This window comes from Colossoma macropomum, unplaced genomic scaffold (assembly GCF_904425465.1).
Source record: "Colossoma macropomum unplaced genomic scaffold, Colossoma_macropomum, whole genome shotgun sequence".
NCBI classification, from domain to species: domain Eukaryota; kingdom Metazoa; phylum Chordata; class Actinopteri; order Characiformes; family Serrasalmidae; genus Colossoma; species Colossoma macropomum.
Genome location: NW_023494791.1, coordinates 6,448,566 through 6,466,545, shown reverse-complemented (window position 1 = coordinate 6,466,545; position 17,980 = coordinate 6,448,566). Strand labels below are relative to the sequence as shown.

The 17,980-nt window shown below is 37.8% G+C and overlaps 1 protein-coding gene across 1 annotated transcript in view; it reads left to right on the top strand.

Moving 5' to 3' along the window:
* myom2b (myomesin 2b) overlaps window positions 1-17,980 on the top strand; it is a 42,264-nt gene that overhangs the window by 1,579 nt on the left and 22,705 nt on the right. The window contains 14 exon segments of the mRNA XM_036573714.1: window positions 832-937; window positions 1,561-1,618; window positions 2,075-2,229; window positions 3,719-3,805; window positions 6,621-6,709; window positions 7,616-7,666; window positions 8,878-9,042; window positions 9,794-9,955; window positions 11,187-11,328; window positions 11,940-12,139; window positions 12,238-12,291; window positions 14,061-14,188; window positions 15,376-15,559; window positions 16,988-17,162. Coding sequence (XP_036429607.1) covers window positions 852-937; window positions 1,561-1,618; window positions 2,075-2,229; window positions 3,719-3,805; window positions 6,621-6,709; window positions 7,616-7,666; window positions 8,878-9,042; window positions 9,794-9,955; window positions 11,187-11,328; window positions 11,940-12,139; window positions 12,238-12,291; window positions 14,061-14,188; window positions 15,376-15,559; window positions 16,988-17,162 — 1,736 coding nt within the window. The 5' untranslated portion in view covers window positions 832-851.

Sequence of the window (17,980 nt, the reverse complement as noted above, 5' to 3'; positions counted from 1 at the left end):
TCCAGCCATTTTTTGAATTGCAAATGAGGGCTTGCTTTTTAGTTCTTGGTACGAATACTGCAGATATGACAGTACAGTTATTTCACATTTCTTGTTTGCAGTCAAACAGTTTTACTCAACCTTATAGTCACTGTAGAGTATTATTGATCATAAAGTTCTACGATAAAGACTGGGAATATGACTATTTTATTGTACAGTAATACATTTCCTGAGCATGTCAGTAGTTAAATAACAGTGAGCAACAGCATGCTGTCTTGCAAGACAGCATAATTAGTCCTGTTTATTGGGATTTAGTGCAGCACATCATGTGAAACCTTTAACAAAGATTGTATTCATAGTTTCAGTTCAGTGTATTTAAAGTTAATGAAATATCGTTGTGCATGACGCATGCTTAAATCAGTGATGTAAGGTACAGTATCTATGTCCTGGTATAGCTTTACTTGATGGTGGTAATAGTATCCATGGTGAGTATACAGATGCACCTATATGAAGGAAACCTTCACAGATAAACTTGATCTACACTGCATAATATGGTATTATAGACTACCACAATCCAGTCCTCTATGATTCCCAACCCCAGTCTCTAATTTTAAACTGAAGCTGGTCTTGCCTTTGGCGTCCAGCTCAGTGCTGTACTACCACAGCTCTTCCAAATGTACTGATGCAACACCCAAATCGTGCAAAAATGGAATTATTTACAGTACAGTGGTCGAAAATGGCTTAAAAAAACAATCAGGTTCAGCTTATAGTTGCAAGTGCATTATGCTATTATGTTACTGAATCTGTCATTCCTGCAGAGTGCATGTGGTTATTGTTGGTTTTTGTTCATAGGTCCTTTTAGGTTGTCAAATATGGCTGCAGTCGTCGCCAGGCGCAAGCATTTTACTCACGACTATCGTAGTAAACACTCAAAATACGTAGTCCAGGAATACTCCAGGTAAGAGATGCTGTGCATGGTTGCCACAAATGATTTCCCTCATCAAGAGCTATTATTGGCAAAAGGATTTAATTCACTGAACAGCCATAAGGAGGCATTAATAAAATAGTTATAATATTCATAATGGAGTAGCTAATTGCAGTATTGCAATATGCTTATTGACATTAATCTCATATTTTGCTCCATTGGTATTGTATCATTGAAGTAGCTGAAAGTGCCAGAAGTGCTACTTGCAATTTAATAAGAATTGTTCACATGAAAATTGATAACAAATGGTTTGCAGACCATTTTATCTTATCTAAGTTGCTAGTTTATTTAAGAATGTTAACATGGAAGGACTTTAAACATATGGGTCAAGGTCATGACTGGTTTGGAGTTATAGAGGCTAATAAAAGTAGATGCCAGAAAAAAAAAACATTTCAGTGAATATTAAGTTTATATTATTTATCTGTACCTGACCCAAAACAACCTAGGTTGTCATTAGGTGTCATAAAGAATGGACCTAAATGTTTCTGTACTGATTGTTTTGTGTATGTGAGTGCAAGTACTAACCTTACAATGTCTTTTGACTTACAATCCTTTGCCACTGTCATTGTAACGAATGTGAATCTCTGTGCTTTTAGCTCTAAAGCTGAAGATGTGAGCTATGAATACAGAACAGAGAGAAATGTCCAGAAAGTGGTAAGATCCTTTTGTAAAGGACTGCACCTACACATTATGTCAAGAAATGGTGCTGAGTAGCTCCTGGGCTCACACATCTAATTACAGTTATCTTGCCTCTATAACAGCTTTTACATCAACTCTACATTCTGCCCTAGCGTCTAACATAAAAACAGTTCTTGTTTGGGTTAGAAAATGGGTTCTGCAGTATGGTACATATTTCTTCCTAGCTTTAACCCCTTAGGTTTCTTTGTCCACATTCTAAGGCTTATTATTTAGCAACTAAGAGGAAAGTAATGCAAAGTGATTGTGTTATTAATAAGATAAAGAAGTGAGGATGTTTGGACCTGCCAACAGGTCAGAGAAGGTTAAAAGGTGACTTGTGCTCTCGTGAAGCTCACTATGTCCTCTGAACATTCTGTTTGATGTACGAAGTGGAACAACGTCATAAAACACCTCGTTCTTTTTTCCTAACAGGTGGAGAAGAAGCTTCCGGAAAAGTACATTTGGGAGACGCCCATGATCAGAGGCCCCAAGTTCTTGGTTAGGCTCAGGTCACACATTGTGTTTGAGAACTCTGCCGTGAAGCTGTTCTGCACTGTGAAGGGTTACCCCACTCCACATGTCAATTGGTAAGTCCGTGACACGAGCCAAGCACATGTATGGTGCTGTTCAAAAGTTTGGAATCATCACTCAATAATATGAAGCCATTTGAGTAGCCGATAAATGCATAAATGAGTCTGACATGCTAAGCGTGTGGAACTTCACAGGTTTAGATGCGTCCAGAATGATGAACAGAGATGTAGATGATTATAAAATGACTGAATAACACGTAGAATGAAGTTAATACAAAATCAATATCCAGAATGCCTCATATTTCAAAATCTCTTGATAGACAACTTGACAAACAATCATCATAAATATCATACCTTTGCCGTACCAGCTCACTATATCAATTATAATGTAAAGTTCCATATCTTGGAAAATTGAATGTTCTCATGTTTTTGAAATGAAAAAGTTTGATGAAGTGTGCATGCATTGCTCAAGCTTTAAAACATACCATTAAGTCCATTTATGGAAAGTGAGCTGCCTAAACAGCCTGTCTTGAATTGACTGGGTCTTTTAGCGATGTCACAAAAACTGGCACATTTACTTATATCTGCCTATTTAGCCTACAGCAGTTTAGCTCTGCCTATTCACACCGAAGTTATAAGGAGTGTTATACTTTGATAATTAGGTGCAATACAGAAAGGCCAATTAGAACAAAGTCTGTTTACAAATAACAGTCTTAAAGGCACAGTAATACATACTGCCTGTTTAATTCTAAGGGATAGATACAGTTGTAAAATGAATCATTTTTGGTGCATAAACCCACACAGAACTCGTCAGTGGACCCTAGGGGAAAAAAATGAAATATATAAGATATGGGCCTTTAATAACATATTTTCCTCCCAAAATACTTAAAATATATAAAATAAAACATAGAAAAAAAGATGTACACTGTAACATTTAAATATATGCAAGTTATTATTGTATAGAAAATAACAAAAATGAACATGACAACCGATTGCACACTTTTTTGAGCAGTAATATAGGAGCGTTTGCGTTCCCCCTGAAGCTAATGTGGACCAAAGCTTCCTACATGACTCAGACATCACACATCTGAAATGCAAAGGAACCATGGCGAATTCCCTTCTCCAGTCGCGCTCTGTCAGGTGGACTTAAGCCGAGCTGCCAACGGTCCATCATACGAAAGCTGTGGTGATTGACAGAGGTCCAGGGCAGAGTACGCTTCTGACTAGGCCCTGTCAGCGTGGCATTATCACAACCCAACACACAAAATAAAGCAGGCCTGACGTTGGTGAATCAGACTGCCACTGCACGCTGAGAAACAACCCCCTCCATCTAACGAGAGAATGACAAAACTCAACTGAAAGGCCTACACGATGCAGGGCTAGAGTCTGTCAAAGTAATATATTTAACGTACAGTTAACTTAAATCAGGTCTACAGTTGCAGTAAGAAGTCTGTATATGAATGTTGAATTACATGAAGGCATATGAAAGAACCTGGCAGAAGGCATTTCTTCCTCTTGTAATCATATTCTTTCTCATTCTTGACAGGTTCAAGGATGATGCCCTTCTGGACGTTTCGTCTGGAAAGTACTTCGTGGAGAGCAGCGCTGGAATTCACAGCCTGACCATCATAAAGTAATTAAGGCAATAGCATGGATTTTCTCGACCAGCAGGTGTTAACCATCAGGGCTAAATGCATGTAATTCAGGGTCTATTGCTTGAATAATGACCTGCACTGAATAGAAAGCTGTAATCAGCTGTAGGCTCACATCTATGAGTTCACAGTCGGAAGCTGACCAACTGCTAAGTCCTGCATATGCTGTGCCCTCTCTGCAAGAAATAACATGAATTGCTGTTTAATTTTTCATGCATTTGTAGATTTATCAACGTACTACACTCTTCAAAGCTTTGCACAATGCCATAGAAGAACCCCTTTTAGTTATTTAAAGAAACCTTTAATTGATGTTTTCTAGAGAATCATTTTCATAGGAGAGATACAGTCGTTTTCAAAAGTTTGGGTGCCCATGGTCAAATGACGTTTTGTTGATTTTCTAAGTGAAAATAAGTTAACACTTTAACATTTTAATGTATATTTGCTGTTTATTTGTTGAAAGTAACAATTTGGAAAAAATACTGTACAAAATGTGGCCTCTGCAACAGTTAAAGTTCATTGTTTTCCAGTATGTTAAACTCAACCAATAAGTAGAAAATGTGCACTAAAATCTGCAGAAAAATGTCACATTTGAGTTTGTTCCTAGTGAAAGATGACTTAGTTTAACTTAGAAAATCAGCAAAACATGTAATTTGGGGATGTTCAAATTTATTGCATACCACTGTATGTGAGTGTGAAGAACCTTTTTTAAGTTCTTTTTGTAGTTCAGAGGACCTCTGCACCCTTAAATTGGTATAGAACCTGCCTATTATGTAAAGGCTCTTCACAGCTCACACATCTCGTTTTCAAACATGACTCTTGGTTCTTCAATGGCATAGCTCAAAGAACCCTTTGTGGCCCCTTTTTTTCAAGCATATACACTGCTTTAATTTCTATATTTTCTATTTTTTTTGCTTTTCATACGTCTGTGGCAGAACAATAGCTACCCCTAATGTCAAAAGAGAACAACAGGTGTTTGATTTTTTATGCTTTTAAGTAGATTTTAGTAATTTATGCAACATATAATTTACATACTACACTCCTGTCCTTAGCATATTTTATCAAACATTCGCCCACTTTTATACATCTTGTCTCAGATAAAGGCTAAAAATTATGTGTTAATTAACAATAGTTAATTTTTAGACAATTTTCTCATATTATGTTGAATATCTGTTAGAAGTTGCGCTGAATGATTTGGAGAAAATATCAAATTGCGATTTTTCTGACCAATATTGCAATATTGTGATAGCAATAATCAGTGTGATTATTTGTTATAAATTAAGCCAAATCTATAAATAAGCTATCCACCTAAAATACATAAATAAATATTGACAAATGGGAGAGGTTGTAGAGTAGAAACTAGGGGAAATATCTATAATATAATTGCAGTTTTTCCAATTTCTGACCAATATTGCAGTTGTGATTTTTCAAGTTTTTGAAGCTTCAAGTTTATTTGTCATTTGCTCAACATGTCAGGACATTCATGCATTGAAATGCTTGTGGTGAGAAAAAACTGAAACTAAAATCTATAAAATATACACAAAATATTGATTTAAATGCATTTTTTCTATAAATTAAGCTCAGGGCCTTTTTTTGGGCAAGAAGACTACTACACCCATTTTTTGGACTTGACCCACCAGATGACTTGACTACACCAAATGTAGAGTTCCAGACTGCCTGTCCATGAGCTCTGTGTTATTAGGTTAAAATCTCCCACTTAAAAATCGTTAACAAAACATTGAATAATGTAGGATATAATTAAAATTGTAGCTCTTGTGATTTGACAGTTGCACGTTTTCAAACTGAGATTTTGATATAAAAATTATTAATCTTTTCTAATCTAAAAGTAAGGCAAAATGTGTTTAACAAGTCTGCAAGCTAGAGATCATGTAGCCACTATCCATATAACAGCATTCATTCTAATGTAAACACTAAAACATTGACTTTAACTGAAACTAAGTGACCCTAATGAATATGGGCCATTGTGTTTGCTCACTGCTGAGCTTTCCGCAAAAGGAAGCTGTGAGAATGTGGGCGCATGTGAGCGTTTTCCCATTTTAGCCCAAGCCCTGACCCGTGACTCCGCCCACGTCTTGGGCTCCTGTCAGCTGTTCATGCCCAAGTGCTGAGCTCAGTGTCACCCGAGCCTGGCAGCTCCTTAAAGAGCAGAGGATCACTTTCCTCCGTCTCCGCGTCAATCTTGCGAACATCCAGCGTCAAAACCTTGACCCCTGTCTGCTTCTGCCATGGCAGACAAGCGCTTCTCAAACAGCGACACTGATGGCATTCTGCATTCTTCCTCCGATGAGCAAAGAAACCTTTTCACGGTCCCTTTGCAACAGCGAACGTGTTGTTCCAGCAGCACGGGTGCCACAGATAGCGAAGTCTGCTTTAAAATAGTTGCATCAGACTGAAGGTCACATTACTGTTGCTCTCTTCTCTCTCCTGGCAGCCTTACATGTTTGCCATTCACGCCTCACTGCTGCCCATGTTCTGCCCGTTCTGACGCTGCACACAACCAACGTCCTCCTTACCTCCCAGCACTGTATCATAGGCAGCTTATCCATTTCAGACTGGAGGGGGGAATTTCATGCGCCGTCTAAATGTCAATTAGGAAACCATGCCATATATCCAATCAAAGCAGATATCGCTCTGCACTAGCAGACTTATCAATTGATTAATGAGTCTAATAAAGTTGAAAATGCTATTGATTTGGCTGTGTATTGATCTGAACCTGGGGAGGTGTCTGGGAGTGGAGATACAGTGTCCAACCTGAGTGTGTCTGTGTTTCTTATACAGGTGTGCGATTGATGACACTGCCATGTACACAGCTGTAGCCACCAACTCCCATGGCCAGGCTTCCTCTCAGGCCTCTGTGATTGTCAAGAGTGAGTCTGTTTAGCAATTACACAAACATCTATATAACATAAACTCTTATACTGCATGGTGCAAAGGTTTGGGTGGTCAAATGATACGTTTTGTTGATTGTATAAATGAAATTATGTACACATCCTCTACAGAGGACACACTTCTGCACATTTTAATGCACAATTATTGTTTATTTGCTGAATTTAACATATGTGAATAAATAAAGCATAAAATATAGCTTATGCAAAAGTTGTGACACCTTTTATATTTTATATTTTTAATATGGTGAAGCTGCACTTTGTAAGTTTGTTGTTAAAATTGAAAGAAGTAGCATTGCTGAGGAAAAAAACAGGCTAAAATATGCTGCGTGTGCGCTGCTGAGAGTCGCCTTTTAAAGCCTGGAATATTAATCCTACATCTTTATATGTCAATGTTTCATGCACAGGCTCAAAAAGGAGCTCGATGTTTAGATCTCAAATGCGAAATCAGCATTATAATGTTGAAGATATGATGACAACAGTGGATCTTTACTCACATCCTCAGAAGATGCGTCCTTCACCAAATTTTAAATGAGTTCTCTGTGAATTCTCTTTCAACCATCAGATTCAAATACAGCTGACATTAAAAATTTTCTTCCACACATTGCATTCAGTTACACATTTTCAGCAGAGCAGCCTCCATATCTTCAAAACTTACATAGTGCTGCTTTAAACTCAGAAAAAAAAATTGAAATTGTACACCAACATCTGCAGAAAAATGCCATATTTTAGTTTGTTCCCTGTTGAGGATGAGTGTACGTTGACAGAGAGTGTTTAAACTTTTACATATAACTGCATGTTGTTTGATTTGAGGAGTTGTTCTTATTCAGGATCCTAGTTTTACTGTAATTCTGTAATTGGGAATTCCTTGTTATGCATGTTTTATAGGGCCCAAAGAGGAGGAGAGACCCTCTCCTTATTCTTGGATGTCTTACCAATGTAAGTTTGAAAGTTTTTTGGTTACTCTTCTTTTAAAATCTCTTAACCTGATAAATTTCATATGTGAGCCACATGACTTACGTATTAGTTTGATAGTTATTGCCAAATAATTTATAGTTACTGAATTATAAATCTTGAGATTAATATCTAAATAATAAGCCTACAGTTTATGGGGTTAAGAACTCTTAAAACTCTTAAAACATTAGTAACAGATGTATAACCTGCTCATACATTTTTCATTTATAAATGCTTAAGTCAACATTAAGTGTATGTTATTACATGGTTATATGCATACATTTATATTTATTACTTATAAGCAAGTTATAATTATAAAACTTTCAATTTATATAATTAGGGCTGTGAGTAAAATGATTAAAATAATAAACTATGATTAATCACATTAATAGTTTAGTATAGTTCTGTAATCACATTTTTCTTACTTCCTCAGATTTGACCCTAAATAAATGTTTAAATAGCAGTGCATTTTGTTATGGCTATATGTATGGACAAAACAAGCTTCATCAGAATGTATTTATTGCCTTCAGTAATTCAATAACATTATTTTCGTCAAGTGAATGCAGGGTTCACATAAAATTGAACATGAGAAGTCATATAAAGTAAATGCAGAGTCATCACCAACATAAAGTGAGAGCAACAGTGGCTGCATGTTCCAACCAATGAGTGAATAGATCATGTGTATCATATATACAGTCTATACATTTAACTCCTCTGTGACTGTAGCCTGTTGCTGTCTTGCCGCTTGTGGATTCTTGTTACACTGGGGACTCTCAAAGGGAACTGGAGCTTCACTTTGCTGTTGCTTTTGTTAGTTTGCTGCTCATTGATTTATCCGTAGGTCTCCCGTAAGCACTGTATTCTGCTGAAGGTGCTGAAGGTTTTGCTTTAAAAGGCATTTAAAAGCTGCATTTGAATGAGAGGATTCTGTTAGACATAATATACAGTGTACTGCAGCTGGGCTTCAGCCTGGAGCTACTATGCACGGGTTGAAGGCTGAGCTGAGGAAGATGCATTAATGGATTAAAAATGTGATGTAAATAATTTAGTCATGTTAATAATCATATAAACATATTATTAATGTGTTAACTTTGATAGCCATAATCATAATTGTTTAATGAAGCTCTTAGGTATGAACCCTAAAATGAAAGGTTTTCATAAACTTTTTGCATTTCATTACTGTATGTATTCCTCAGATGCAATTTTACCTGAGATTAAATACACAAGGATTAACATCACCTTTTTGGAGACGTTTGATGTGACGTTCGGTAAAGAGGGAGATCAAGTCACTCTGGCCTGTAAGATGACCATAAGCCCCAATCTTGCCAATCTGCAGCCTGATGCCCTGTGGTACAGAGATGGTAGGAATATATATATATATATATGTATATATATATATATATATATATATATATATATATATATATATATATATAAAAGCAAACAATTCTTTTGCATGCTTAAGCTAATATACCTTTTCATTTTTTGGTTAAAAGTTATTTGCCAAATAGTTTTGATGCAAATAATGACAGTGTAGTTATTATATTATCAATTCACAATATTATTATGTATCTGGCTCTCATCAATAGTGGTTCAACAAAACTATATGATGCAAATGTTTGCTACATTTTGTTTTGTAAAACATGAACAAAGTCTACACTACTTTAGCTCTAATAAATGTCTCATAAAGGGGTTATTTTGACCTGAAAATAACACAAGGTGAAAGAGCATGAATTTGAAAACATGCCTCAAGTCCATTCAGTCATCTAATGGCTGCTCACAGTTCACATTTTCACCAATTTTGAGTCTTTACATTTTTTTATAGATGTATTTTTTTTGCAATTTGTACTTCCTAAGCTACAGTCCAGGTCCATGACAAGGGCACTGAACTTTGCTTTTTCTCTTTTCTGTGACTCACAGTGTCGTCTCTGGCCTGCTGTTCTCAAAAACATGATCAAATTACACCTCTGTTCCAAATCACAAGCATATTCTAAAGGAAGAGTTGTTTTTCATTTACACTCACAAAAGACATGGTGTTCTTGTTTGTGTGTGTGTGTGTGTGTGTGTGTGTGTGTGTGTGTGTGTGTGTGTGTGCTTTTTTTCAACTTCCAGAGCACCTTTTGAAAGAATCGAAGTGGGTGAAAATGGAGTCTGGTGGAGGTGTTGCTAAGCTCACACTGACTCATCTCGCCAAGGATGATGAGGGTCTTTATACCCTCCGCATGGTGACCAAGGGAGGAGATGCAGTCCACAGGGCTTATGTCTTTGTGGAAGGTAAAGAACTCTTAACTGAACAATGCTGACACAGAATTACTCTTGTTATACTTTGGTACGCTTGGTTCTCTTTCATTAAAGTGACTAGATATCTAATTCACATAATTTTCCATCTTACCCCAAATGTAGTGAACCAGCCAAAACTTGTCCAAAGAGCCCAAAGTTTACTTCTTTAGTTTTACACTGGAGCTACAAGGCTAATGTAGCTACCAAGTAATGAAAGCTGATACCTAACTAGTTAGCATCATGCAAACTGCATGCGTAAATCATCGGACTCTTGCCTCAAACCATGTGGAGTTGTTAATGACAAACAGGCTTAGTGATCTATAAAAATGGACAAAACTGTCCCAAAAGGTGCCCCTAAGTCCTCAAAGTCTTCACTTTGGTGACCAAATATAAAAAATTCTAGATTTAAAAGTGCTAGATTTAAAAATGGAACTGACTTGTGCAACACATAAGCTATACATATACTTTGTCCAGCAAAATTATGTTATTGTTTATGCTATTTTTTTAGTTAATCTACTTATCTACAGTGGCTCAATGTAGACTATAAGTATAATGCAGCTTATCAACAAATGAAACTAATAAAAATTGCATTTTAGCTCATGCCTGAATATCGTCTTCTCTGCTGTGTTGGATTAGAAGCTGCTGCTGAGTCCAGTGTCCAAATGCTGCACTGAAGGCCATCACACACTGGACGCACCGCATAGCAGAGCACAAAAGCTTAAACGACAAGCTGACCATAAAAATGCAGAAGTTAAAGAAAATATATGGCAGACCACTGAAGAGCTGAAAGGCTGGGGAATGGTGATCAGTATATTATAGTAGCTATAAAGCCATATTTTAGTTTATCTGGGTGCTTCCCAGTCTGTTCATGTCCACAATGAAATGCAAACTATAAGCTTTCCTTGCTGATTTTTAACGAGAGGAGCAAGAAGCAGAAGCAGAGCCTCAAACTTCCTCAATGACATACAAAAGTAACTTCGTCATACAGCTCTTGTATGAAGTGGAACCCCATGTTGGAGTCTTGAAAGAAAAATAATTAATCCTCACTGCTTCTCAAAGTGTTTATACAAAAAAAGGCTTGGATTTGGTGTGAAGGTCCCACTGTGTGCGTTTTTTCGCCTTGTACTTGGTGTGATTAGGCCTTAATTGACTGAACTGTTTGAAGTTTAAGCAGTTCACATCTGCACATTGTAGAACTTCACCCTTCATACATCTTCTTTTACAGATGGTCCTCCACCAGTTCCTTTGGCCCCTGGAGCCCCTATGGACATTAAGATCCATGATGCTAACAGAGATTACGTTATCGTGTCCTGGAAGCCCCCCAACACCACCACTGAGGGTCCCATCATTGGATACTTTGTTGATCGGTGATTGATTTGGCTAAGATGTCTGATTACCATCATGTGAATCTTAACTAATTGCTGCTGGGTGGTTTTATCTGTCCTTGATTACCAGTGTGTGTGTGCATTGGAGACCTTATCTATACCATTTGCTTAAATGTCACTAGATATTTCTAAGCATGTGATTCAATGGATTCCTTCTGTCCAGCCATTTTAATTGTTAATATTCCACAATCTAAGAAGAAAACAATGAGGTTTTTAAATAACATTCCTTTTGAGGCAACTTTATAGACTTTACCAATTTTGCTTACGCCATCATATTTCCTTATTCCTTGAATCCTGTGCATAGTAATAAAAGCAAGGGTTATTTTCTTCTGCACAGTTTGAGGCTGTGCTGCTCCAAGAACTGAAAATCTTCCCTGCTAAACACGTAATCAGATGGTGAAAAGCTTTGATACACAGTTATGAGTACAGGTTGTTCTTCTCATATCTCAGTCTGATGTTAAAAGTGGGCTGTAATTTCCACTGTCTTTTAGATCACACAGAGAGGTAATGATAGGACACACTGGCTGGTTATCTGCCTGCTTTTCAAAAAAATACTAACCTTTTCCTTTTATTGCTCATCTGAACTCTGACAGATGCGAGGTTGGAACAGAGAACTGGGTGCAGTGTAACGATTCTCCCATCAAAATCTGTAAGTACCCCGTGTCTGGACTGTTCGAGGGACACTCCTATTACTTCCGTGTGCGTGCTGTCAACTCACATGGCATCAGCAGGCCCTCCAGGATGTCCGAACCTATTGCCGCACTGGACCCAACTGAGTTTGAAAGACTTTATGGTAAAAAAAATCAAATATGTATGGATCGTATTCGCCTATCACTACTTTATATCTGACTTAAGACATAGGATTTACTCTCTTGCCTTTCATTTGAACAGCCACAAGACTTGGCGGAAGACTTGATGTTGTGTCCTATCACGATGACCTTGAAGGTAGTGTGATTTCTCTGATCTTAGTTGCAGTCTTATAAATATATTAGCTGCGTAGCATAAATTCATCAGGTGTTATGCAAGCCGACATTAAAGTTAGTAAAAGCAAACTTTTTTTTTTTGTTAATGCTTTAGTGTTTGTGTAGGTCTGTATCTGCTGTCATTAGGCCTACACAAAGACATGGCTGGGTCCCTGAAATATTCTGTTGGCTAGTTCCCCCTTACATGCAAAGATTTTTGCCAATCTGATTGAATATATTCTGATTATACATTATTATAAGGCATAATCCGAATGTACACATTATAAGACTGAGGTGTTTATATGCTCGCTCTACTGAACAATCTCATGGAAAATCTCAGTTTACACGCACGCATGTGTAGAATACCACTTAGTGTAGACGTTACCATGACAATGAGTATCACGTGAGTCCAGTCAGAGTGAGATGAGCAGCAGTGAGCAGCGCTATTGTTTTAGTTGCTTTAAAATGATGTCAGACTCAGGAAAACGTCCTTCACATGTCCTTATTAAAGAAGGCCGAGAGGAGGACGTCGTGTTCTGAGACACATAAGCTGGACGTCCGTCCCATCGCCGTCTTTTAAAGATCAGAGCATAAATTTTCTCTGTAGACCAGTTTCTGCTCTGCCATATTGAACGATATAAACTTTCACTATGACGCGACACACATAATCAGAACATATTTACATTTTCTGATTGGGAATGTAATCAGATACAGGCGTTTACATGGTTATTATTCTACTATTTAATGGATTATTTACAGGATTACCCACTTCGTTCAGTCGGATAGAAATTGTACTCCACATGACCTCACTCTGACTAGTCTATTCCGACTGAGGTGTATACATGGACTCATTGTGTTCCGATTAAGATATTAGTCAGATTATTAACGGATTATAGGCTGCATGTAAACATGGCTGCTGTTGAGAACTATACACCCCCATCTCCCCATTTCAAGTTCTTTAATAAGTTCTTTAATGTATCATTTATTAATGGTTGGTTTTGCAGTTAATCACACTGTACTATGGTGAAATAACTTTTTTTTGCAATCATAGCTCTGATAACAATTTCGGCATCCCTAATATTTTCTGCTTGAGGAGTGTTGCGGGAAAAAACTGTCAGTGCTCAGCCTTTAGCCCCCCTCCCCCACACACACACACACACCCCCACTTTGTGGCAGGGACCCTGAAAGCGTTCTTCATTCCCCCACCCCCTATATGGGCAGATCTGGTCGTCATGAAGGGCTTATGTAGGTGTCATGTAGCCTTTTTAACACTGCCCTACAGTAAAGCCTTATTAATTCTTGTATATGCAATTAAACATGCCAGTGGTCCTCACTTTCCAGTTGATCTTCACTGTTCTTTTCGCAGTTTAGTTTTTTGAAAATAGCAGTAATTATACGGCCCATAATTGTCCCTCATCTGTGAGGTGCTGATTCGTTTTTGATGAGAATTCCATCAGGAAAGGAACGGCCAACCATCTGTGGCACTTTTTCACATTGAAATGAACACATCAACCACTGTCAGGAGTGTGTGTGGGTTTGCGGGTGTGTACAGCAATAGTGCAGATGATGCACTCAATCTAATGCTGTTTTAGTATCTTTGAAAGCAGAACTGATGACATTGGGAGGACATTCCCTAGAGGTGTTTGCGTATGTGTGTGTGTGTGTGTGTGTGTGTGTGTGTGAGAGAGAGAATGAACGTAAACATGCAGTTTGGTGAGGACAGTAATTCTGTTTGATGTACTCTGGCTGCAGCTGAGGGAAACGCTCCGGGAGCTCCCTCCAATGTCTACGCCTCAGAGACTGACCGAACATATGTTGTGCTCAGTTGGAGCCCCCCAGTCTACCATGGCAAAGCCCCCATGTGGTATTATATCGAAAAGGTTGGTCTCAATTCATCTCTAAGGCCTAAAAAAATCACAGTTTCCCTTTGAGCTTGAACTCTAGGCTTATCACTTCACATATTGACCCAGGGAAGTAAAGACCAGTTACTGGCATTTTTCCTGAACTATTTATATGTAATTGCACAATTAGACAAATAAGTGTCTGTTTATATAAAGAATTACATTTACATTTAATGTACATTCCGTATCAACAGGTTTCAGCCTGCACTTCTGATTTTTTGTGTGTTAAAAATTGACAAATGCATGTAAGAAATGTTAAGGATTTTTTTTTCTCTTCACAAAACACAACACGACAAAAACAATAACTTATCAATTTCAAATGAACTTTTAAGTTTTTGAATCAAAACATCTAAAATATTTCCCCTTAGGAGTTATCACTTAGGAGCACAAATGTGGTGTGGATTGAAAGTTTAGAATCCGCATTTTGGACAAAATTTCTCCACTTGTTTCAATGGGGTAACAGTGAGAAATAATAATTAATATAATAATTAATAATAACTTTAATAATAATTAATATAAAATTACACCATGCTTTTTTTTATTGTGAAAACATCAATTTTTATTCTGTGTTGTATTGTAACCAATATGTAATACACATTATACAGTTGTATGCAAAAATGTGAACACTTGTGGTCAAAGTTAACACAAAGTTAACACGTCCTGTACAGGGAACAATGTTTTCTGAAAAAAGTGCATAGTTTCTGATATCAGCAGAGTTTAACATAAACTATGCTTAAAATAAGTAAAAAATAAACTGTGCATTAAAATTGGCAGAATATGTTTAACACATTATCGACAGAGCTGTAATATGTTATATGTATGTAGATGAAGTGTTAACTTTTTTCGCTTAGAAAATTTACAAAATGTGTAATTTGACCAGGAGCACTTGCAACTTTTTCAAACAACTGTATGTATTAGGTCATGTAGTAATACAGTGAGGATGGGAAATCTGGACCTACCAACAGGTACTTACTATCCCCCCCAGAAAGCTCACCAAACTGTCATCAAATCACTTTCATTGCGGACATTATCACTTTAAGGACAGCACAATTACCCATCTGTTTAAATCAGTGAATTAAGAGGCCCACATTAGCGTAATCATTTCTTATTTCTCAGCTTATATGGCTCTGTGAAGTAATAGAACACTTTCCAATGTCTCCTTTCAGTCTCTGGTTGGCAGCGGATCCTGGCAGAGAGTGAACACGCAAGTGCCGGTCCGTTCTCCACGCTATGGAGTCTTCGACCTGGCTGAGGGGAAGGAGTACCTGTTCCGCGTTCTCTCTGCCAACATGTATGGCATCAGCGAACCCTCTGAGCCCACCAAACCAATCAAAACTCAGGAACTGCGTGGTAAGGAAGTAAAACTGGAAAAAATGCTTGTTAACTATGTTAAGAGGTGAGACTCGCTAGTTATCAATAATAGTGCTATAGCTCGTTTTATTTTTACTTTATTTTTAATTATTTTACTTTAATAGCTATTCAGGGAGAAATAAGTTCAGTTATTATACAGGGTGATTCAAAAAGATTCAACCGATTTCAAAGCGCCATATTTTTACAACCGTGAGGCGCCTAGGAACCAATCACATACCAATTGAAAGAGGGGGTCATAGAGTCTCTGAGTGTCACCGGAAGATGGCTCCCTTTAGTCTGAGAGGAGATGGTGACCCCTGAGCAGAAAGCGTTCTGCGTTCTCCACTTCAATAAGAGTGAATCCGTCATAACTGCATCGTGATTTTCATGGGCAGTGAACCTCCAACAGCTCAGAGTGTTCGTCGTTGGTTCCACAACACTGGATGATCTCCGAAATCACACTGAAAAAGCTGTGAGTGCAGCGACACCCGACATGCTCAATCGAGTACGGGATGAATTTGACTATGGTGTTGATGTCCGTACAGCTGGAGGAGGTTCATATTGAGCACTTGAAAAATTACATAATAAACTTTATGCTCACTTAAACCATTTACAGTTTACCTCATTGTTCTGTATTGATTGTGAAATAAATCATTTTGAAATCGGATGAATCTTTTTGAATCACCCTGTGTATTACCAAAATTTGATATATTGTTAAATCTGAAAACCGTTTCCAGTAATATAACACATGATTGTTATGTGGCTACAGTCGAATGCAAAAGGTTGGGCTCCTGGTTAAATAACATTTTAATTTTTTTAAGTGAAAATACGTCTTGCATGGTACAAGTATTGCATAATAAATAAGTCTTGCACATCTTGCACAGCATGTCATGTCACAATACGCTTATATTGCTATTATTGTATGTATGACATGGAGCAGCATCCATTAGTCTATTAATGAATACAAGAATCTATTCTTTAATAGATTTCTTGCACATTTGCACCTATTGCAGTCATATCCCATCTGATTTGTTTTTCTGTACACTGTAATTCTGTATGCTGAGTTTACATATTAGAGGCATGCATAGTTTGGAATGTCTTTTGTGGGTGTTTATTATTTATTCATTTACTATGTGTAGTCTTTGTCTACTTACATTAGCACTAATTCCTTATAATGTACGTGGCCAATAAACTTATTGTAATTCTGGTTTTATATCCCTCTCAGTAAAACCTGCGGTTCCCTACCCTGGATAAATGGCCTGTTGAATGATCAGAAATGCTACATTGAGTTGAAGCTTTACTCAAGGCTTAACTTTGATGTTGTTATCAATAATTAATCTGAACTTCTCTGAGCAGTTCAAATACACGTAGTGTAAGTCTTTGGGAAATTTGACCAGGCTTGCGTGACTCTTTTCTCTGTTCCTCCAGGCGTGCCGTCAGCTCCCGGTCAGGTGGTGGCCACGAGAGAAACTGACACTTCTGTCTTGATCCAGTGGGCTCCTCCGAAGGATCCCAACAACCTTATTGGGTATTACATCGACTCATGTGTTAAAGGATCAAAGAACTGGACCTCTGCTAACCACAAGCCTCACAACAAGACAAAGTACGTGCCATATCTAGATAATTAGGATCAATTAAACTATACACAGCCAGACTTGATTACTGCCAGCCCTCTTGAGCCTAAGCATCACTTAGATCACTTAGTACTGTGAAGTAGTACAAGGTCTCAAGAAGCAGCACACTGTGCAGGTTTCAAAAGAAATTCCGGATGACAAAGAAAGTCATTGAAAAGTGTCAGTCTGGAAATGGTTAGAAAGCCATTTCTGAGGCTCTGGGACTCTAGTGAGCCACATTGAGAGCCATCATCTCCAAATGGAGAAAAATTGGAACAGGAGTAAATCTTCCCAGAAGTGGCCGTCTAACCAAAATTCCTCCAAGAGCACAGCAACGACTCATCCAGGAAGTCAAAAAAGAACCCAGATGAAAATCTAAGGAACTGCAGGCCTCACTCACCTCAGATAAGGTCAGCATTAATGATTCCACCATTAGAAAGAGACTGGGCAACAATGGTACCCATGGGATAATTGCAAGGTGAAAACGTCTGCTTACCAGAAGGAACATAAAGGCTTGCCTCAAATTTGCCAAACAACAGCTTGATGACCCCAAGAATAATGTTCAGGGTAGTGTTCAGGGTCAGTTGCCATAATTGACAGAACCATGACCATTTTGCCTTCTAGCAGAAAATCCTGCAGGATAGTGTCTGGTCATAGGCCTGGTGATCTGAAGCTGAAATACAGATAAATTTGCAGCCAGACAACGATCCGAAGCACAAGAACAAGTACTACTCTGAATGACTGAAAAGAAACACAATTAAGGTTTTGGAGTAGCCAAGTCAAAGTCCTGAATTGACCCATTTAGAAA